The 22,502-nt window shown below is 40.6% G+C and overlaps 1 protein-coding gene across 3 annotated transcripts in view; it reads left to right on the top strand.

The window, feature by feature from the left end:
• ryk (receptor like tyrosine kinase) overlaps positions 1-20,826 on the top strand; it is a 33,199-nt gene extending 12,373 nt beyond the window's left edge. The window contains exons 2-16 of one of the 3 annotated variants that reach the window (XM_028403202.1): positions 2,104-2,225; positions 2,312-2,411; positions 3,329-3,460; positions 4,529-4,591; positions 5,203-5,341; positions 6,204-6,304; positions 7,647-7,730; positions 9,032-9,157; positions 11,094-11,180; positions 13,313-13,382; positions 14,092-14,224; positions 16,245-16,354; positions 16,493-16,652; positions 18,130-18,266; positions 19,818-20,826. In XM_028403202.1, coding sequence (XP_028259003.1) covers positions 2,104-2,225; positions 2,312-2,411; positions 3,329-3,460; positions 4,529-4,591; positions 5,203-5,341; positions 6,204-6,304; positions 7,647-7,730; positions 9,032-9,157; positions 11,094-11,180; positions 13,313-13,382; positions 14,092-14,224; positions 16,245-16,354; positions 16,493-16,652; positions 18,130-18,266; positions 19,818-19,929 — 1,676 coding nt within the window. In that variant the 3' untranslated portion in view covers positions 19,930-20,826. Of the gene's footprint in view, positions 1-2,103; positions 2,226-2,311; positions 2,412-3,328; positions 3,461-4,528; positions 4,592-5,199; positions 5,342-6,203; positions 6,305-7,646; positions 7,731-9,031; positions 9,158-11,093; positions 11,181-13,312; positions 13,383-14,091; positions 14,225-16,244; positions 16,355-16,492; positions 16,653-18,129; positions 18,267-19,817 lie in introns of all 3 variants that reach the window. The other 2 variants (XM_028403201.1, XM_028403204.1) reach the window with 2 other exon arrangements.
• The last annotated feature ends 1,676 nt before the right edge of the window (positions 20,827-22,502 follow it).

Raw genomic sequence — 22,502 nt, 5'->3', positions numbered from 1 at the left:
CAGTTTTTTGACTGTATGAAGATTGCTTTGTGAACGGTATTATTTTGTCGTTATGAAGTTGAAACTTTAATTTATTTAATCTGAGTCAAGAGTTAATAAACCGATATTATTTTACGGCAAGATAGAATCCTGTTTCATTCATTCCAATACACGTCAAACAAACATTGGGCATCAGCCGGTAGCTGCATGTATTGGACGTAGTAGCTACAAAAAGTGTGACTTGTAGTCCAGAAAATACGATAGATAGAAATGGAAATATCAAGATGAATAAAAACCTTTAAAACAAGGCTGCCGAGTAATCCGACTGGAATTTAAAAAAAATGTTTTGTATGTAAAAGGTCTGTAAAAAGCTTTAGACATGCTTGCATCTATAGCAATATCTGTGATGTTGTAGTGAGCTGTCATGAACAAATCATTTGTGGTTAGATAGATACACCATTTATATTCCCATTTCATAACGCAAGAGCAATGTTTCCCCTACATTTATATTAGGGGGGGTTTTGTCAGGGGATCATAACAAAGTCATTCAAGGTTACCTTTCCCATAGAACAGGCCTATACCTTGTTCTTTAATTAAGCAAACTTAATAGCCTTATGTCATTTATTTTATTTGCACACCAGCATGTCACTTCTGTCTCTGCATGGTTGTGCGTTTACAATTTAACGCTGCTGTCTGCACACGGCGGCCCGATGCACACACACACGTGCAGACACACACATACAGTTAAAAACAATCCCACCAGCGAATAGAGAACGCATGTTGTTTTGCTCACCGTTGCGCATGACATGCTAGATACATAGAGCCACACACATCCACAGCTGTTAACCTAGGGGAAACACTGAAGAGTGTGTGAGTCAGGGATCAAACTGCAGTACATGGTTCAACTTCCTTAACCTCAGGAACCACTTATTCCATGTCCTCAGTCTGTGTACACTGACAGGCTTCTGTTGGCATTGGCTCTAAATCCTGTTCTGAGGTTCTCACAGTTTGGATAGGTAGTTTAGGTGCTGTGATAAGGACACGCCAGGTCATTCTTGGGCCTTTATGCCTGGCTGCCTACTTTAATTGGTATAAAAGCTGTGTGGACCCATGTTGAGACAAAGAAGGCACAGAGAGTTGAGCATGAGAAAGGTAATTACTGCTGCAGTAGGCTGCTGTTGTCAGTGAAAAAACAAATACTTCACTGTACCTTGCTGCTCTGTGTCTGATAACTAATCAACTTGGCAACAACTGGGTATTTTAACTTTATTTAACTTAATTGTTTTCCAAAGAAAAATCTATTGAAACAGTGAAGACAGTAGTCTTTGGCCTTTTTATATAGACATGTATGTAACACTCGCCTCCTCTTTGAGTTGGCGAAGGCCTGAGAGTGTTTTTAATTGAGCCAGTGTTAGAAGGGTCTACGAGCTGGAGCCCAGAGATAGCCCCAGGGTATTGCAGGAGCCTGGGCACATTCTTCCCTTCTCTTTAAACTAGATATTCAGAGACTGATAGACAGACCCCATTCTGCCAGACTCTTTCAAGGACTGATCGCACTGCCCTAGGCCAAAGTCGGGGATTTCACTTGCACATATTAGACTTTTAGATGCAGTTAAAAAAACTTTTAAGGCTTGACTTTGTTAAAGTGAATGAAAAAGAAACACCACATACAGTTAGATCCTGTTCAACCTTCTGATGTTCATGCACCATGGCATTTCCTGACCTATGTGTTCACTGCAGACTGAATGGTTGAACAGATTGTGGATGTTAGTTTTTTTTTTTTTTATCTAAGGCATCCTACTCCCTTCCTCTTAACCCTTTCCTTTCCCAGTTTAGTATCCTGGATAGAAAATTACGGTCATATTTTGGATGTTGTCTCACTTAAAGGGTTTGAAGTTTTTTACTTAAGCACTAAGAGCTCTCAAGTACTAACAGATGTGGTTAGTCCATCTCTTTTATTGAGGGGAAACTCCCCCCAATCCACACTGGCAAATCGAGTGGATGTTTTACTGTTTTCCTCAGGCTCGCTTCAGATGAGGAAATTACTGGTAAACTGCCTTTTATGTCCGGTGATCTCAACATTTTCTCATCAGCTACAATTTTCTGTCATCTGTCCTCACACAGGCCTAGATGCAGAGCTGTACTACGTGCGGGATGATGTGGTGAATCATTATGCTCTCTCCTTCAACATGCCTGTGCCCACGGAGACCAACAGTCTTTACTTCACATGGTATTCAAAGACAAAGGTGAGGCACTGCATCTTGTCAGCACATACTTGCCTGTGCGAAAGTCTAAGTACAATGTGATTCTTAACGTGTCTTTATCATTTAAGGTGGATTACCGGCTTGCATTTTACATGGAGAACCCTGTTGCCCTTAACCAACCACGTGTCAACATCTCCAGTCAAGGAGAAGTTCCACATGTTCCCTCTGGTCTGTTCTAGCTTCACCTTCTGTTTGTTTGTACACTTACTCATTATTCATGCCTCCAGATGGCAGAACTTGTAGTATTCTGTAACAATCGATAGTTTATCGATGTTGTAAAAAGAGAGTAACAAGTAAATGGGGTTTATCAGGAGGATATAGAGGTTCTTTTGACCAAGTCTTGTACGTGACTAGATGTTAAAAAGATTGATTTATTATTTATTATTATATATTATTGTATCACCACATTGTGATCATATACGTGTATTATACAATACTACCATACTATAATCATGACTCTGCTAAACTTAACTAAAGCTGGGGACACACTACACGATTTTACCCACGATACCCTGTGTGCACCAGTCTGCACTAATTGCGGACAGTCGTCGTGTAGTCGGCACCGAAATCCGTTAGTGTGCGTGGGGGTGAAGACGCAAATCTGCAAGTGTGTGAGGGCCTGACCCGACCCCAGTCACAGTCAATCAAACATTTTTGAATTTTTTCGGGGCGAGTCTGAATGCAGTTGGGTCTGTGAACTGCACAGACAACAACAGCAGCAGGGCAATTCTTTTCTGTTTGTTTACTTCTTATTCTCCTTTCTCTTCCTTCTTCGTCTTCTTTGAGTTTTTTTGGCGGTTACTGCCACCAACTGGTCTGTTTGTTTGTAAACTGTCACCATCGTGAGAGTTTGATGCGTTCAGTTGGCTTTAGTTGGTTTGACAAATCCTAGTCTATGATCACTCACCAGGAGCAGTGTGTGATCATCACAACAAATCGGCTGAAGCCAGTCTTTTTAGTTTGTCCTCCTTGTGTGATATTTTCAAAATCTTTTAAGAGTGGGAAAGTCGTGTAGTGTGTCCCCAGCCTAAGTATTGCAAAAAATGTGTATTATTCTCCAACATGATCCTGTGCTTTCTCTTCAGTATTTAGACTGGACGTCTTCTGTTCGGGCAAAGTAGATGAAGAGGCATTTCTGACGATGCAGCTCAATCTGACCATCCATGCCAACAACTACACAGTGCTCAACTTCAAAAGAAGGAAAATGTGCTATAAAAGTAAGAATCTTAAAAATAATGCATATCAAATTTTGATGGCATTCTTTCTTTTTCAATCATTGCCGTTGTTTACCATCCGATAGAACACTTCCATTGCACAGCAGTAACAGCACAAGTGTCATCAGTAACATTAATGATGCTGTGGAAACTTTCCTGGAGCTGGTCTATGTCCGTGTGCTTTTTTCCCCATGTGCCTTTTCTACCATAAGTCAAAAGGGTCTCTGTGTGAAGATTAAAGGATTTCATTTTTCACATACTCAAGAATTACAGAGAGATGTGCAGGTTTTTGCATTCTATATTAAAAGAAGATAATTACATGTGGCCAAGATGCTTTTTGCCATATTCCCTGTGGAAACAAATTTATTCCCATCTTTTTTTAGGCAGGAGTCAAATTAGCAGCATGAACAGATTCTTTGTATGGCGAGCAGTGCTCAGAATGCAGGATGAGCAATCATGCCTGCCATCTCTTTTCTTGGATTTGTCCTCTAATGTTATTGGCTGTTTTTTAAATAGTCTGAAAGTCATTTTTACAACAGAAACTTTTGAAAGAATTCATCAGTGATAGAGAGAGACCTAAAATGTTGTGGGGTTTTTCCCCATGGCAGCTTTTAGAGAGAATAGATGCAAAAACACTCTTCTCTTTGCCTCACACGCTTTCTTTTAATTAGTTTTAATATTATAAGATGGAGATATTTGATAGACTTCAGCAGTGTTTCCTTCCTCACCACATCCTCAGTGCAGACAGGCGTTTTTCTTTAAATTACATAGAATACCATTCTTACTTATCCCCAACCACATTTTGTGTGTTGTTGTCATGTTGAATGCAAAAATTACATCTCACACTAAACCGTTGTTTTTCATTGTGGCATTGGACTGAATCGCTTTATGTTTAGCGTTCATAGGATGTGGTGGAAATTCACAACTATATTTCCTGGGCTTGTGTGGTCACAAAAGACTGGAGCTAAAACAGAATTTTAACTTTAGCTTCACTGAAGGATTTCTTTCAGTATTATATATTATTCTGACCAGAGTTGATGGAATTCTTCTTCTTTTTCACTCCATGAACAGGAATAGATACCGACCCAAAGATTCCCATTTCCCAAAACAATGCCACTCTTCCACGGCCTGACTGTAAGTAATTTTGTTTTCACATACTACACACTACTATACTTTTAGCTTACTCTGCTAACTCTTTGCATCACAGGTAGCATCAGCCCGATAAGACAAAGCAGACTTAGTGCTGAGGTCTATCTGTATAGCAGCTCATGTTAGTCAAATTTTCCATAACCACAGCAAGTGATTTCAGGGCCCACAGCAAAGTATTCATTCTCCTTCTAAAGAGCACCCTCTCAGCCCCCCACGCCTCTGAGTGGTGGTCCTCTTCTTCTGAGATTTATTCTGTCTTTGTGAGCCCACTGCCCCAGTAACAAAGTGCCATTAGTGGGCTGTCTCTCTTCTGCTTGGGTAGGCCCAAGGAACCTGGGGCCCTCTGAGGCTTTTAGAGAGGTGATGAGAAAAGCTCTCAGACACTGGATCCTCAGCACAGCCTCTTCTATTCAGGCCTCCATTAACTCTAAGTGGAGCCCTAGGTGCACTTACAGTTTCTCTCTCACAATCCCTCTCACTTACCTCATATTTTTGCTCTGCTTCTCATATAATAGCAAACACTGTTTAGCTTGTATAATGATGGCATTCTGTGTGCAGTGAAGTCCTGTTCACAGTTCGTTTTTCTTTTCTAGTAGATGGTGTAACCACCCCCACCACCTCCACCCAGGTGTTCTACATAAGTGTAAGCGTCTGCTGCATTGTCATCTTTCTTGTGGCCATCATCCTGGCTATTCTGCACCTGCACAGCATGAAGAGAGTGGAGATGGAGGACAGGTTTGCTTCTTTTGCTTTTCCCACTTCCATACAATACAAGTGCAGTTATTGCACAGCACTAAGGATTTATAGTCTGTCACCTGGTAAAGTTATGATTGTATATCTGCAGAAGGCTCCAGTTCAAAGACATGAAAAAAGATCATTTCCACATTGGGGATTATATCAAGTTGGAACTAGCACTTTAGTTTGCCTGTAGTTCAGTGCCTGTAATCTCCATGCTACACAGGTTATCAGGTGTCAGTGTGAAATTAGGTCAACACATCCTTTGAGTTTTACTATTTAAATTGTGTAAAGAGAGCTGGATGCTATTAAAATAATGTTTCTAGAAGTTTATTTATTTATTTTATTTTTGATACTGTATTAATCCCAGAGGGAAATTCTTTACGGCTGTGTCATACAATGACGAGCAAGGCGCGCCACAGGCTAGGGTGCCCAAGAACACACAACAGTGACTCCCCAAAACATAGTACCAGGAGCATTGAGCATCTACGGGACCTGAAAGGACGAGGTCCCACCGAGAATGAATATGTTTTTTAATTGACTGTAATCCATTTAACTTTTAAAGTTAATAGTACTGTTTCAGTAGACACTTTTCTGTTTACAAAGGCTGTTTGAAAGTTAAAAAAAACTTCCTAACAATGAAAGTGACTCCAACATGTAGATTTACACATCATCAAAAACAAACAAAAAAACTTTAAGACTAACATGTAAATAAAATGAAAAAGAGTGGTCTGTCTATCTATTCTGCTTTACACCAGCAACTATACATATATGTATGTATGTAGTTTATATTATAAGCACCCCAATTAAACGAAAAGGTGGTGCAGCCATTGGATAACAGCTCTTCCTTTGTGTCTTTCAGTGTAAGTGACAGTGGAAGCTCACAGGGCCTCTCTCAACCGTCCACCCAGACTACACAGTACCTGAGGGCGGACACACCAAACAATGCTGCTCCTGTCACCAGTAAGACATGTATATCCATCTCTCCACCATAAGACTAACCAAATATACCATGTAGGCTTGTTCAGTACAGGATACAACATCAGCAATATCAGGTCCATTTAGGGATTCAGTGTGTCATGTTTTTTCTTTTCTCTCACTGGCATCTGCAAATGTGCATGCTTTTCCAAATGCAATAATCGACTGTGAATAACCTAATTAGGTTAACAAGTATCATAAGATTGTAATGAAGAGCATAGGTCCTGCAGCAAAGCTGTGTTTCTTTTTGTTGCACTTATCCTTGTGACCTATTACTGTCACAGCAATGTGTACAAATCATTATTGTGTGCTTGTGTCAGGCAGTTCTCTAAAGTAAAAGCAGTCTGTTTGGAATGTGGACGATATGATAAAAGGTAAATTGATGTAAACACATAACACTGAGAAGTGCAGTAAGTTAAAAGTTTTTGCTTGGTTTCCTCAGACCTGTAGTAGGAATATAAAGCCTTACTCACTCTAGCTATTACACGTCAATTGAACCTCAGCTATAGCACAGTAGGGGTCCTACTTTTTTTTTGGTGCCAGGTAGCAGTGCTAGTGCTTAACACGCTCTCATATAATTACAGTTGTGTCTGCACGTGTTAGGGAAAACTGAAAATAATCTGACATTGCAGTGAGCATGTTCCACTGGTCTTTATTTACAATGAAGGCACAGCTAATGCACCATGAAATGAGACCCAGGAAGAAGAATTATCATAACCAGATCCAGTGTAGGAGAAACACTGCTGAGCAGATCAGACCAGATTTCAGATAATTTTGCTCTATTGCTCTGACTTTTTTCAATGTTTTGATAAAATGAAAGCATGACCAGATTTCACATTGAAGGTTTTTCCTCATGCAGAGTAATCCTGAACACAGGTTCTGATCAGAGATGTTAGTAAGATTCCACACTGAGATGGTTATCTGCTTTAGTTTTTCACATGTTAGTTAGAGGTCTGTCATTTTTAGGAGCCCACAGAAACACAGCTTTGTCACTGTACAATCCATCATTGCCCTCTTGTGGACACAAACCACATGCCACCTCCTGTGCAGTTTTTGTGCACCCACTTGCCTTTTCCTCTTGTCCTATGCTTTGCTGAATAAGATCATTTGAACCAGCTTCCACCCCTTTTTACACATCCCCTGGTGGGAAAGTTTACCCAACTTGCAAGCATGCCTGCTTGGATGTGTTTTGTAAGAGCAGCAATAGCTCTACATTCATTCATCCAGGCAGGTCATGTTGTAAGTTGTGTGAGCTATGTCCATTGAAGCACTTTCTTTCTCACCATCTCCCACCCTCCTCTCCCTGCCTTTCTCTCCTTGTCATCAGATAATCACCCTGGTTCTGCACCCATACTCCAGCTTGCTGCCTCCTCCTTCCAAAACCCTGGTGCTCCCCCTCATGAAAGCAAAAGTAAGTTCCAGAGAGCAAGAACTGGTGATTTTTCCATACTGTTTTATTGTCATGCTTTAACCATGTGGTGTCCATGATTTCCTGACCCCAGCACCCTCACACTTCTAGCAGGATAAATTGCCTTCTTGCTGATATTCAGTGTTTTGAGATCCTCTCTTGCCTCGTCTGCTTTATACTAACAGTGTCTGTCACTTTTGTTTGTCGTAAGTTACACATGCACCTGTGTGTTAGGTATTTGACATATAAAATATATCATTTAAAATATCATTGAATGGCACCATTCATATTCTGACTTATCAGTCTTTGGGTCATTTATCGAGGAGCGCTTTTCAAGGTACTCAAGGACACTGTACAGCAAAAAAAACAAAACCTTTTTGTTGCATCTCAAGCTTAATTGAGTATTCCATTCTATTTTTCAGGCATTGTTGACAATAAATTGTGTCCTTTTTGTGACCTTTAGAGGGCAGCATTGACATGCAATATGTTTTTACTATACTGGTTGCATGTTGCACAGATTTATTAGCTTGCAGCATTTCCTTTAGTGATTTTTTTTTTTCACTGAAGTGGAATCCTGTTTGAGGCTTTTTAAGTCTTGTTCTTACCAAAAGAAATAAATTCTCATCTGTACTCCACAACTCCAATGTCACAACAAAGAACCACATATTGGTCCAAGATAAAGGCTGTTGTCTCCTGGAGACAAACTGACGCTGAGTCAACCATTATCTGAAGGTTGGTTGTCAGAGAGTTGTAAATTGTTTCTTCCGGGTGGTTTGTCAGCAGTTTGCCTTAGTAGCTGTACACAGTTTAGCCTCGCAAAGTCATATACATAGATGCAAGAGGTTGGCATTATCTCTCATCACTGACATGTAGAGTACACACGGAGTGTGTTGATATAAAGAGGTTGTGTTTACAATGTTCATCTGAGGGCAGATACAGATACTTAAAAAAAAAACTCAATCCTACCTCAGCTGGCAACTAATGGCAGTGTGTACATGAGGGGTTATGTAATAGCAGTGCTGTAATAGAGGACTTTGTATGAAGTTGCTTTGATGCAACATGTGCAGGCTACTATATATCAATTGCTGACTTTTTCCTGTAATGGGTGGAATTCTTTGAATTCACTTGAGGACTTAGAGCCATTTTGACATGGCTCTGTCAGAAGTGATTCAGATCAGAAACCCCCAGGTTGTTTTCATGTTAATCTAGTTTGAAAGACCTGTCAATCAATTTAAATGAGTTCTGTGTAGATCAGGATCATGTGTGCCTTTTTAATTTGAGTTGGTGTTTTTCTGTCCTCACAGGTTACCCATCTCTCCGCATAGAGAAGAATGACCTGAGGAGTGTTACTCTTATGGAGGCCAAAGCTAAAGTGAAAGACATTGCTATCTCAAGAGAGAGAGTCACCCTAAAAGATGTCTTACATGAAGGTATTTGCCTCTCTTCTTTCTCTCTTTGTTTCAAGTAGCAGGTAGCTCACTTGTGTATTGCTCAGATGCATGCACACATTACTTTAAGAGCTTTGCTAAAAAGTGGAATACAGTTTCAGGAAGTCATATTAGCATCAGTTTGTAGCATAGAGTGTCATGTTGTATCGGGACTGTAAATTGATATATAGTGTCTCCAAAAAGCAAAGTATGTCAAAACGCTATGCATGTTCATTCAGCAGCATCCTCCCCATCCGACCATTCAACATTAAGAGCATGAACTGCTCCATACTGTCCTGAGGCTGCACCATACTGTATATGAACACACATCTGTACAGTAGTGTTTACAATTTTAATAATATTTTCTCTGTGCAAGGCTGTGAACCTTTCTATCAGCAATCAGTATGTGATAAGTTAATTCACACCTCAAACATTTATTTTTCTACCCAAACGAGGCTGGCAGGTTCAAACCCAGAGGCTTTTTTTGTAAGGTGACACTGCCATCTTGCCATTAATCAGTTTTCCAGCTTATCTGGGTTGGACTTATGGCACTTGTTATGATAAACCTTTGTGAAGTTGCAATGTGACCTATGAGCATAAAGCATAGGCTGTTTTCCTTTCTAAGGAGAAGCATGCCTCATCAAAAAATGTTCTATAAACCTAAAATAGCAGACGTTCACTCCTGCTGAGGCATATAACATATTATTTACAGAGGTTTAGACATTGAAGGCTCTAAATCTCATTTTTTGGCTGTGTGTCAGAGATAAACACCACTGTTTGGCTTCACTCTGGCTCAGTGCTTTGGCTGACAATTCAGCCTCGTCATGGATTGATGGTACTGAACAAGACTGTATTTCACTTTCTGGATATTCGCCCACCCTGAGGTTTAGTGTGGCTGTGTATGATGTTATAGTTACCTAAGGGTGAATGCAACACAATGGAGGAGGTAAGTGTTAGTGTTGTGTTTTTAAATGTCACTCAACAGCTTTCAGTAGGTTGTTTGATGCGTTTGGTTTATAATGTAACAAGGACTGTATTCTGTGTTCATATGTACTTTACAGTTTTGTAAAAGTGGTCGTGGTCATGATCATTGAAAGGCTGGTGGTGGCTGTTTAACATAATGTGGTAGCATTATATGAATATTATTTGAACAAGTCACAAACTGGAATATTGTTCAACACCCAGATGTAAATATTGTTGCTAGATAATGCAAAGTAGCTTGTAAATATCGGTCCTTACACATAGTTCTACCTTCTGCCATCCATTGTCATCGGGCCCTACATAGAAAATTACAGGAAATTTTTAAGTAATACTTAAAAATTTATTTTTTAAATTTTTAAGTAATACTTAAAAGTTTAGAGATGAAACGGGGACTGCAAGTCATACAAGGCTGTGTTTAGAGGGGAACACTGAGTGGAGTTCTGTTTTGTGCAGCCAGCAGGTTCAGACAGGCTTGATGAAGAAGGCAGAGACACTTAAACACTAAACCTGCTGTTATGCTTCGACTCCTTTCCTGTTGAAACACAAGGCATAGTTAGCCTTGGGGCTCAGATTTTTCTACGTTTATCTTGATTGTTTACATTCTGAAATGGCATCGTACCTCAAAAAGTCTTTAGCCTGCACAGTGACAGTTTGAATAAAAGAGCTGATGAACACTCTCACTTCACATCGTATGTATTTCTGAAGCGCTAGTGATGAAAGCTCTCCTTAGCTTCACTGAGCTGCTAACGTTTTGGATTTTGTCACTGAAACAGAAGCCAAAGCTGCCTAATGCTATTTACGGGCAAAGCTTTATAGGCAGAAGCCTGTCTACCTTTGTCCATAGATCAGCCAGGCATGTCCACCAGTGAGTGACAGTTGGATCTTTAAAAGAGGATTGGGATGCCGTTCTCACTTCTGCCCTTTACTCAGATAAAAACCTGTGGTTTGTCTTTGTCAGGCACGTTTGGCCGCATCTTCCATGGTGTGCTGCTGGATGAAAAGGACCCCAGTAAGGAGAAGCAAGTCTTTGTGAAGACAGTCAAAGGTATGCTCTCTGTTCCAGCGTTCACACATAGTTGCAGTCACAGTAAAATAAACGTACATATTACCAAATGCACAGGGTAATTTAGAAATCGGATAACATGCTTATATGATATGTAGTAACCTAGTTACTGCAGATTCACATTTAGAGCAGATGTTGACTTTATCCACTGTAATAGGCTGCAATAGACAGTGGTGTTACCTGAAGCAGCTCACATATTGTAGCAGTGTGCTTATTGTGGCTTTGCATTACATTTCAATCTTTGCCAGACATCAAACCCAGGCATCATTCAAGTTTACTTCAATGTCATGAGCCTCTCTGCTGTCATTGTGCCAACACCAGGTGCAGTTAGGATTATGTAATCTTGATAAAGGAGAGCATCTGTTTTCTTGACTGATTAGGAATCGAAGTGTATGTAAGCAAGTGATGCAATAATATAGTCAAACCGTTGGAACAATATTTAACCTCAGTTTTCGTCACTGTTTTTGGTTGGTTTTGGTTTTGATTCTGAAATGTTTCAAGCAAATTTTACAGGAACATCACAGGCTCCACGCGAAAAAAGCAGTTTCTGTTGAAATTCCATTGAAGCACATTGATCATTGACACACACACATATATATATATGTAACAGTATCAAATTATTGCATAGACTGGAAATCTTAATTATATAGATGAACCTTTCCCCACATCTAGACCCAGTACACATATCTCATGTTTATGTTCCATTAAAATCAGCCCGTGCCAGCCCTGCTTCCTCTGTCTGGGCTGCTCTCCTGGAGTTTATAGTGGTCCCTTGCAATAACGCGGTTCACCTTTCTCAGATTTTTTTTGCATACATTCAATTTTGCATGCTTTTGTTTTTGTTTTGTTTTTTACAGCGCATTGTGTTCTGCGTCCTAAGACTTTTTTTCTCTACGAAGGTTCGAACTTTGCCAGTGAGAAAAGTGTATAAAGTGTGTAGTGAGGGGTTTTACAGCCTTAAAACATAATAGTTGTAAAAAAATCGTAAATTTTGCCCATTGCGGATTATTTTTAGAACATAACTCCAGCAATTAACGAAGGACCACTGTATTATTGATGTTTTTTTCTGTAGGCTACTTATTCCACATAAGCAAACAGAAACACTAGCTGTATGGCTGGTTTTTCAACATAGACAACTGAGCAGAACTAGCTGTAGAGTTGGATGTCGGATGTTGTCCACTGTTGGACTGTACCCGGCTACAAATGACTTCAAGTGGACACATTTGTTAATTCATTCTCTGTAACACTTGGAGTTTGCTCCAGTACTAAATGATAACAGGACACTGGCAGTGCTGTGTGCAGCCGCCAGCGCACACACAAAACCATTGCTCTTACTGGACCATTGACTGGTGATGCTGTACCCACAGTTAAATAGTACAGATTAGAGATTATTTGAGATTATCGCACACTGTCAAAACATCTTTAAGATGGTTTTGGCAGTGCGAACACTGTAATGCTTAAAGCACATGTTGAAAAAAGAACAGTGCCAGAGACCTGCTCTTTTGAGGGTGTGCATTTCTTGGTTAACATACAGTACATATGTGCTTATAACTGGTAGCTATTTCCTTTAGAAATAGCAAGTGCTTCTCTGATGACATGAGCAGATGGCCATTCATGGTTTCGATCCATAAACAGACACACATATTTGATGGTAAATGATTCGTAGGTCTTACTCATCCTGTGAGATTGCATGCAAGTGTAAGGGCTCCCGTATGTGAGTCAGGAGCATGTGTCAGCATTCTCTGCCGGCTGCCTTCTGACCTCTCTATCCTCTCCTGTTTACACAGGGAGGGGTGGATACCACTTGGCAAACAATATCCTCATGCCAGTTCTGGCTTTGTTAAACTCTTTACTTCCTCCTTATACGCCTTTTTGGAAGGGAACAATACTGCTTTCCATAAGTACCAAACAAAGCTGCAAACACAGATTAAAAACTGGCACAAGTTGGTTTTCCTCTGACATTTCCCTTTGTGAATTACTGTTGGCAGACAAATTGTGTAAAGAAGCAAAATTCAACTTTTCATGGGGTCATGGGGAAAAGGTTCTGCATGGTCACCTGTGCAACTGTGAGTGCAGGTTTTTAATGGGATTCTCTCTATGTATCCATTTTTCAGATCATGCATCTGAGGTACAGGTGACCATGATGTTGACTGAAAGTTGTAAACTTCGTGGACTTCATCATAGGTACGTGCAGGCCCACCGTTCACACGGACTTTAAGGTGCTGTATAGATTTACAATTTAATATAACAGAGAAAAATGATGCCGTCACTTCAGCGTGGTTTGTGTTTTAGACCTTTGGGCATTGTCCTATATCCAAATCACAGTACTAACCTGCACCATGGTTAGACCTATTACTTCACCGTTACTGGTATCCACAGTGCAACAGTTTCAGTTTTTGACATTTCAGCTCTGTGGTCATCTTTTAAATGTTTGCTGATGAAAGAACACCACATGTTTACCCAAAGAGCACATACTTTAAAGGGGAACAAAACAGAGCTGTTCCTATAGACGTGTAAGAGTCTAATAGTGGTTCCTGTGAATTCCACTCTGTAAATGTTTGCTATTTACACGTGTATTCTCCATTTTAATATTTTCTTTGTAGTCTGATGGCAATGAGTTTTATAAACTTAGAATACATTTACAGCTGTCTGTGACCTTTCTTTTCATGGAAAAGGCCACGTAGGCCCACTCCTTCCTCTTTCCTTAAGGTCAGCACATTGATAAGATTTTCTGACACTTCTCTTCTGTGGTTGAATGACCCCAGTTAAACCTATGCTGTCATTTCCAAGAACCTTTATTATGGAAGTCAGTTCTGTACACATACACTTATATAGTGAATATAGTTTGGTACACAAAGATCTGTTCAGTCAGTTGGTATTTGTCTGCTTTTAGAAATCTGTTGCCCATAAGTCACGTGTGCACGGAGGACGGAGAGAAGCCCATGGTGCTGTTGCCTTTCATGGCCTGGGGGAATCTCAAGCTGTTCTTGCGGCAGTGCAAGCTAGCTGAGGCAAACAACCCACAGGTAAGGAAACTCTGGAAATATGTGCTGGAACCGTTAAATCATTAAGATAAAACATGTATGGCAAGATGCTAAGATTATTAAAACGAATCCTTCAAGTTGGAAGACACAGTAATTCAGGTTCCATCCCAGTGTCAACCCTAAAAGAACGTTTTGTGAGACACCTACAGTAACTACTGTTTACACTGTTATTAGGAGGACTGTTGATATAGTCATGAAGCTGGGCCGCTCAGGGCAGAGATTATAATTCACTATGTAAAGACAATCAGGCTTTTGTACAGGTTAACCTCAGGGAGTCTTTGATGTGCTTGGCAAAGCCACAGCACAGATCCAATCACAAGATGAAGCTTGCCATCCATTTGCATTAATCAGAGCCCTTTTATAAAGTTTCAGGTAACACATCAACACCTTCCTTCCTAGCAATTTCATTCTGTACTTTTGGCACTTGAGGGAAACAAAGACGTAGTCATTAAGTTGTGCTGCTGCAATAAACATCAAGTTGTAAATCTGTAATGTATCTGTGTGTGTGGGAGATGAAGCTCTGGGAAAGCACAACACAGAAGTGTGCCATTCATTTTGACTATAGACATCTGGTTTGGAAGTTGGAGGGGGGCGGGGGGTGTAGTGTTTTTGACCTTTTGACTGCATTTATCATTTTTGCTTTTAAAAGAGTGTTACTATGCACGGTGTTTGACTGCCGGGTACCAGACCAGATACACACTAATCTTTAGATGAGTTGTTGACACAAAATATTCTCACCTTTGCTGCTTTGGTTGCCTTTAATTTATAATTAATTACATTTTGACTAAAAACTTTGGACTAAAAAAGAGTTTGATTTCTGCAAACTTTATTCACTACATGATGAAATGTCATATTCTGCTGATGAAGTTTCAATATCTTTGCGGTTATGTTGGTTTGTTGGATTATGTGTGTATAATAATAATATATCAAATATCAAAACCCGAAATTAAAGCAGAAAGTTTAACTCTGCTCATATCTGAGTGTCTAATTTAAAATTCAGTGTGGTGGTGTGCAGAGGCCAAATGCTGAAAATCTTTTCAGTATTTATGAACCTGTCTATACACAGTTGGAGACAAGAGAATTATTACCCATCCTAATAAAATTAATTTTTTTCAAATATTTTCAAAGTGCTGATTAAATGAGCAAAGACTTTTTCATTGAATTTGTAATGAAACACTCAAGACGTGAGCAAAGTCGAGACTTTCTGCCTTTTTTAAGGGTTTTGAAAAAAGTGTGGCATTAATCAAATGACATGGCACCAGCTTGCCAATAAAATGTTTCACGTTGTTAGCAGTCAGGGGTCTTTGTTACTTTACACTGCTTAGGATGTTTCTCTGACACAGCTTCTGGCCAAGCTATTGTTTGTAGGTGCTTCAGTTAGCTGCAAGCATAGAGCAAACAGTTTAGTCCTTAGACCTTAGACAGTGGGACTTTCTGCATCATGTTGGATCATATCCTTCTCCCCCTGTTACAGAATGAGGTATTAGGCAATGTTAATAATGTGATTTTCTTTTCAACACAGAGTAATCCGTAGCTTTTGTGCAGTTGGCGTAGAGAGCAGTACCTGCAGGTGCTGCATGCCCGTTTAGCACGTTCACTGTCTTAGTTTACACAAGCATGAAGCATGAAAGTTTGCATCAGACATTTTCTAACCTATAAGTGCCTGATAGTGGTACTAGAATAAAGGGTTACAAAAATTGTTGTGCCTGTCACTCCATCCCAAAAACACACAAGTTGTTTTCATAAAAATCATGTAAACTTTTGAAATTGGTGAAGGTTTTTTTTCCAGGAAACCACTGTTGGTATGACTTTATATGACACACTATAGACTGAAATAGTCTTTGTGTATAAAACTCCCATCTTTGACACATAAAGGAGAGTGTCCTCATTCAAAGGAAACAAGAACAGTGTGACACTGCAGACCAGTTTCACCACTGCATCCTCACTCCTATTCTTTTTTTTTGTTTTTCCTGTCTCATTATCTCCACCCATTTCCTTTCAGGCAATTTCTCAACAAGACTTGGTTTACATGGCCATCCAGATAGCATGTGGAATGAGCTACCTGGCTCGCAGGGAGGTCATACACAAGGACCTGGCAGCCAGAAACTGCGTGTAAGTGTCCCTGACCTGGCTCAGAGCTGTCGTCACTGTGCTCTCAGTTTTTCCTTTTAGCTTACAGTTGATTTAGTTTGGAATTTAATTACTAAAAATAAAGACAGCAGCTTTTCTCTCTTGTCCTCCCACTGACAGCATTGACGACAACATGCAGGTGAAGATCACAGACAATGCCCTTGCCCGAGATCTGTTTCCCATGGATTACCACTGTCTTGGGGATAATGAGAACCGGCCGGTCCGCTGGATGGCCCTGGAAAGCTTGCTCAACAATGACTTTTCTAGTGCAAGTGATGTGGTAAGATCTTCAGTGTCACATATACAGTTAACATCTTGAAGTTTAACCAGGAATCGATCACTAAAAAACAGCATATGTGACCTGTCTTGGGGCATAACGTTTTTAGGAGAAAGGATCCTGGAAATGGCACTGACTGTATTTCAGCCATTCTTAGATGCGTGGGCAAAGTGTCAGAGGAAAGGGAGGTGCAGCATTGAGTACCAAGTGTCTGTGGTTCTTCCCTCTTTCCTGTTCCATGGCAGCAGGACGGGTGGAACAGAGACATTCGGGAAGCTGAGCAGATCCTTAGAGACATGGCTCAGACATCAGCCAGACATGCCCCCACCCCTCTGCATTCCTCTTATGGTCACACTGGGCACTTAACAAAGAGAGGCCTACTATTAACAGCCAGCTACGCTCTTGGGGAAGTCCTGACAAGTAGCTGGAGCTGTGCAGCATCTTCACTGCATAAATAATAAATACCCCTTACCCTCATGTCAGTGTTTATGTACATCATATACCAACCGAGACAGGATGAGAGAGTTACTACTGGTAATGTTTAGGCCTTGTTGGGAATGTTCGCAACAGCCTGATGTGGAAACAGGATGGGTTACTGTACAACATATTTTTCCTCTGAGTAGCCCTGTGCTATCACCTTGCCCTGTGTTCTACATTCCCTGCACTTCCTTTTAACGCCTGGTGTCATGCCATTAAAGCTTATGGTAATAAACAGAAAGCTGCTCTATTCAATTCAATTCAGTTTTATTTATACAGCACATTTTACAATCAGAATTGTCTCAAGGCGCTTCACAGAGACCCAGAGCCTGAACCCCTTTAAGAGCAAGTGTCCCTATTAACAGGAAGAAACCTTGAGCAGGACCCGGCTCATAAGGAAGAACCTTACTGCTGACAGTCAGCCGGGTAGAGGAGGAGAAGAAGAAGAGGGAGACAGGACAGAGAAGATAGAGGAACACACATGCACAAACATATAGAAGACAAACATGACAGGTTGTTGATGTTGTCAACCTAAACTGTAGTTTTTATATTATATAGATGTATATATCATCAGTCAATAAATAATAGTAATTAAAGATGAACAACAGAGACTGGTGCAGTAAGCATTGAAATGATCCGGGTGTGTTCCTGTCACTAATCAGTGTCATGTTAGGCAGAGCTTTATTCTAGATCAGCAAGTGTCCTCGCTGAAACAAGGGCTTGGACATACCCTCTCCCTAAACATTGTGAGCACCCTTCTGTTTATACTCCCAGTCTCTTAACAAAACCCAGCAGCAGTCATTTATATTGAGAATACATTAATGGTCATAGTTTCCTTGCATTGTTCATGTGGAACACTATGTATTTGATTGGAAGGATTGGTACTGCTGTTTTCCTCGCTCTGATTAAGAATGCTGGTTCTCTTTATCCTGTTTACCAGCTTGTGTTGATCAGTCCTAGAAAACAATGATGTCAGTGGTAACCATGTGCTGTGGGTTCACAGTGGGCCTTTGGAGTGACCTTGTGGGAACTGATGACTCTTGGTCAGACGCCCTATGTCGACATCGACCCCTTTGAGATGTCCGCTTACCTGAAGGATGGGTACAGAATAGCACAACCTATCAACTGTCCAGATGAACTGTGAGTAGACACACATCCTATACTTTCAGTTTAATGTGTTTTCTTTCTTGTGTCTATTGTATATATGTTAGACTGTGACCAGTGACTGGGTTCAGAGTACATGATATGTCTGATAAGATGACTGAGTCAGATTAGATTAGTACAGTTCATCTTTACTGTAAGTCAGTAGACTACACCTTGCTATTTTTTGTGACCTGCTGTCTTTACCATGTTCTGCAACAAAGGGCATTTGATCATAATCTATCATTCATTGTTCTCTTGCAAACCACACTCTTCCACAAACTATGGCCTGTACTTACAACTTACTTCTGAAACATGACTTGCACTGCAGACTGGTCCCCCCCAACGGACACGTTATACCACCTACGTAGGAGTCAAGTCAAACAGTATAAGTACAAAACAAATCCCAGACACTGACGTTACAAGAGACTTAATCTCACATCACAGTGAATGGAAGAGTTTCTGCCATGAGAAGTGATACCCGCTGCAGCTGCACCTTAGATCTGCAAAGAGAGCTGGGGGTTTTGTGTCAACACCCAACCCAAGACACACAATGCTAAGCTTCACTGAGGGCAAGCTGAATCATTGTTTTAAGGCAAAGCTGATGAAATATGTCATTTAAAATCTGCAGAAAAGTAATAAAGCAAAATACTCAAATGTTGAACAAATCTCTCAGGTTGTCCCCATATGTGTGAGCAGACCCCTACAGCCAGGCTTATTATTGCAGGCTTTCACCACAAGAAGTGTGCTGTCAGCGATACATTGTTTGTATTATAAGGGAGCTGAATCCAGTTGAAATGTTCTGTTGCTACTCCAAATGGTTGTATGAAGCTTATCAGCATCCTGCAACTGTCAAGAGAAAGTAGCAGCCTTTGCCCACTGACGTCATTTTCCCACAGAGGCATTATTATTTCCTTAATATCAAGGCTGCATGGAGGCTGTCGCCTCCTCACTGCTGAGTGATAACGCGGTTGGGGGGTTCACAGCTCAAAGCAGGCCTGCAGTGATCAACCACCCAGCTGGATTAGCCTGTCAGGCACTATTGACTAAAACAGTGTGAAGTCAAGCGCTGGGTGCTAGTGGCAAAAATGTGTAAAGGTGTTTATCAACTTGATTTGTCATTACTATCACATTTGTTGACAAATTGAAAGCAAACTATGTATAAACCCTTGCTGGCCCTTGCCTTTCATACGCATACTGCAACATTGCTTCCTCCTGATGAGATCAGTGATTGACAGGCTGGAATCAGTTCTGTTTAGTAGCACCATTATCATCAAGTACAACCTTCCATGTTGGTGGTTTACAGCTGGGAGGGAGTAACTCTGAGGTTGTAAAAGGAAGCCCGAAAACTGATTAACGTGAGACCTGTGGAATGACTGAGGACAGGTTCCTTGGAAGCACATTAGATTTAAGAGGTTGTAAAGTTTCAGGGCATGTACTAATTGAGAAATTATTATTTTGTATCGTGCCGCATACGCAGCTCCTGCACAATGCAGCACTGGTAACCTTTATACATGCACAGATTCTTAATGTGTTTTTGTTTTCTGCCAGGTTTGCAGTGATGGCTTGTTGCTGGGCTTTGGACCCAGAGGAGAGGCCCAAGTTCCAGCAGCTGGTTCAGTGTCTCACAGAGTTCCATGCAGCATTGGGTGCTTATGTGTGAAATCAAGCTTCTTTTTCCTCTCTTTTATTTTTTATCCCCATAAAGCAACAACACTAAAGGTTGTCTGACACTATTCATAAGGAATATATGTATGGGATTGTGCCTTATCAGATGCAAGAGCCTGATGATTTTATTTTGTACAGTTCTTTTGGAGTTTTTTATATAGTTTTACTACCTTTTTACAGCATAGCAAAGTAAATGGATTTGTTGTTGAATGTTTTGCTTGGGAAGCATGTGACAGAGCTCTGCCTCACCCGGAACAATGGAGAAATGTCTTTCATGCAACACATGAACATTTTTTGATAAACAACTTTTTAAGAAAAATAATAAATTAAAGCTCCTGAGCACAGCAGGTTTCTGCAGTGTTGTAACATAGTGAGGCAGTGTAAAGTGTAGATTTGTTTCAGATGAGAGTACAGCAGAATGATTTAGGTACCAAAGTAGACTTAAGGGCTTCCTTTGTACAGTATACTGTATATTACAATTTTCAAGCTTGGTACGTGGGGCAGCTTGGAAACCCCGTCTGTGTTCGTCAAGACGATTACTGACACCTCTTGAAGCGGTACACTGTTTCCTCTGATGTGCACAGATGAGGTTCATCACAGCTGGTTTTATGTCTGCACTGTGGCTCATCAACTACATTAACCTTTTTGGACACTATTATTATCATCATTGTGACTTACACTGCCCTCCTCCTCTTTTGTACATTTTTTTCCACTATCACTTCCTGATCTCTTTTTTATAAGCTTGATGATTCTGTGTCAAAGCACAGCCCACCACTTGTCCACCAGTTTGTAATGTGATGTGTCTCTTATGGTCACTGCATGTTAACATTCAGTTGTAAACTGCTTCCCCAGTTCATATCCACAAATTAAATGGAATCTTCTAAATAGTAAATATAGTTTGCCTGCTTCTTTTTATTACAGCATATCAGTGTCACCTACTATTATACTTATACCACAAAAGCCACAACAGGAGAGCGGGTCCATTGTGCCAACTGTGCCCTGGCTGCAGTAAATCATGCTCGAGTGTCTGCATAAGCTTCTATGTGTACATAAAACAAACACTGTTATGATTTCTTCTTTTGTGTTGTTTCATTGTTTTATTTTAACCTCTTCTGTTTAACGTTGTTTTTAGCTTTTGGCTAAAGTTAATGTCACATAAGCGATGCACGGATGTCGTAATAGAAAGTTATGTAAAATCTCATTTGTTCAGAATCCTTAAATCCCTCGCCTCGCAAAGTCCTGATTTCTACGTGTTATCAATGATATGTGTAACCCACAGATATCATTGATAACACTATGTTGTGTAAAGTGGAAATTCAGCGTGAACACTGTTGTTCGTGTCCTTTGCTGGTGAATCCACTCTGCATTTCAACACAGGTTCTGCAGAGCCTGAGGATGACGTCCTTTCAAAATAGCAGTCATTGCCGGACACAGTTTTTCTTCAAATTTCCTCACCAGCAGCAGTCATAATAGACCATAATGCAACTGCAGCCGCAAGACGCGTTGAGTAAGTGACCATTCTTCTTACAGGACTGTTGTGTCAGAGTGGTTTGCTGGTTTTCAAAGTAAAGCACAGGATATCAACAAGTTTGACGGAGGTTTCTGGGTTTTATTCTGTGTGTACATCCAAGGCTGCTCTGTAAACCTGTTTCCTAGAACAGAGCTCTGTTAACAGAAGCTTTGCTAAACATGTTTGCATGATTTGATCAGCTTCAGTGTCTTTCAGTATCCAGTCTGAATCTCACCTTTGATTGGATGCAGTCTAATGCTGCACTCCTTACTCTACAGCAAATCTAAATATCATCCTACCAAATTCAACTCTATTGTTTTAATCTCCTAATTTTTCAGTTATGTGCTTTATACTGGGGGCAAAGCTTTCTGTGGATTCCATGTCAACATAAGACGCTGTATCACCTTCCTTTGTATTAAGCAGTCCCCTTGAAGCAGCCATTTATCAATAATGCCGGGTCAATGTCTACAGTATGGACAGTTTTATGTTAGACATTAGACACAAGTCAGTCCAACGTCCAGGCTGCATCTGAGATATGTAATGATCAAATTTTCCAAATGTGGGACAAATAATACATCTTTCCATTAAAAAATATACGGTACAATACATACATACATACGGTGTTCAGTGTGTTTTTCTTTCTTTCTTTTTCCCAAACAATATGTCGGAATGAAAGCATCTGAGAGCATACATTCAGTATCTGAACTAAAATGTAGCTGCAGCCAGGCCCCTGAGGAGGAGGGAACATGTTCTGTTCACTGAAGACTGACAAACATCTGCTCTGTTTCTGCATTGGTCAGCGTAATATAGAAATGATTTTTAAGAACCATCAGCTGAGGCAGGCCTTCAGTGTGAGTTGAGATAAATGAGTTCACTCATCACCCCCCCCGCTCATTAGCTGCAGGCGGAAATAGCTGAGTGATAATGAAGCGTGCAGCCTGTTCGCTGCCTTCATTAAGCTGTTGCCTGTTTATCCTGCGCAGATACCGCAGAGCGCGTCCTGCAGCCATGTTTGCGCCACCCGCTGACAGGTGAGTCCCGCGCAGCCTATCAGCGCG

The sequence above is a fragment of the Parambassis ranga genome, chromosome 4, assembly GCF_900634625.1.
Source record: "Parambassis ranga chromosome 4, fParRan2.1, whole genome shotgun sequence".
Lineage (NCBI taxonomy): Eukaryota > Metazoa > Chordata > Actinopteri > Ambassidae > Parambassis > Parambassis ranga.
The sequence above is the reverse complement of the archived record's forward strand: the minus strand, read 5'-3'. Positions and strand labels throughout refer to the sequence as shown.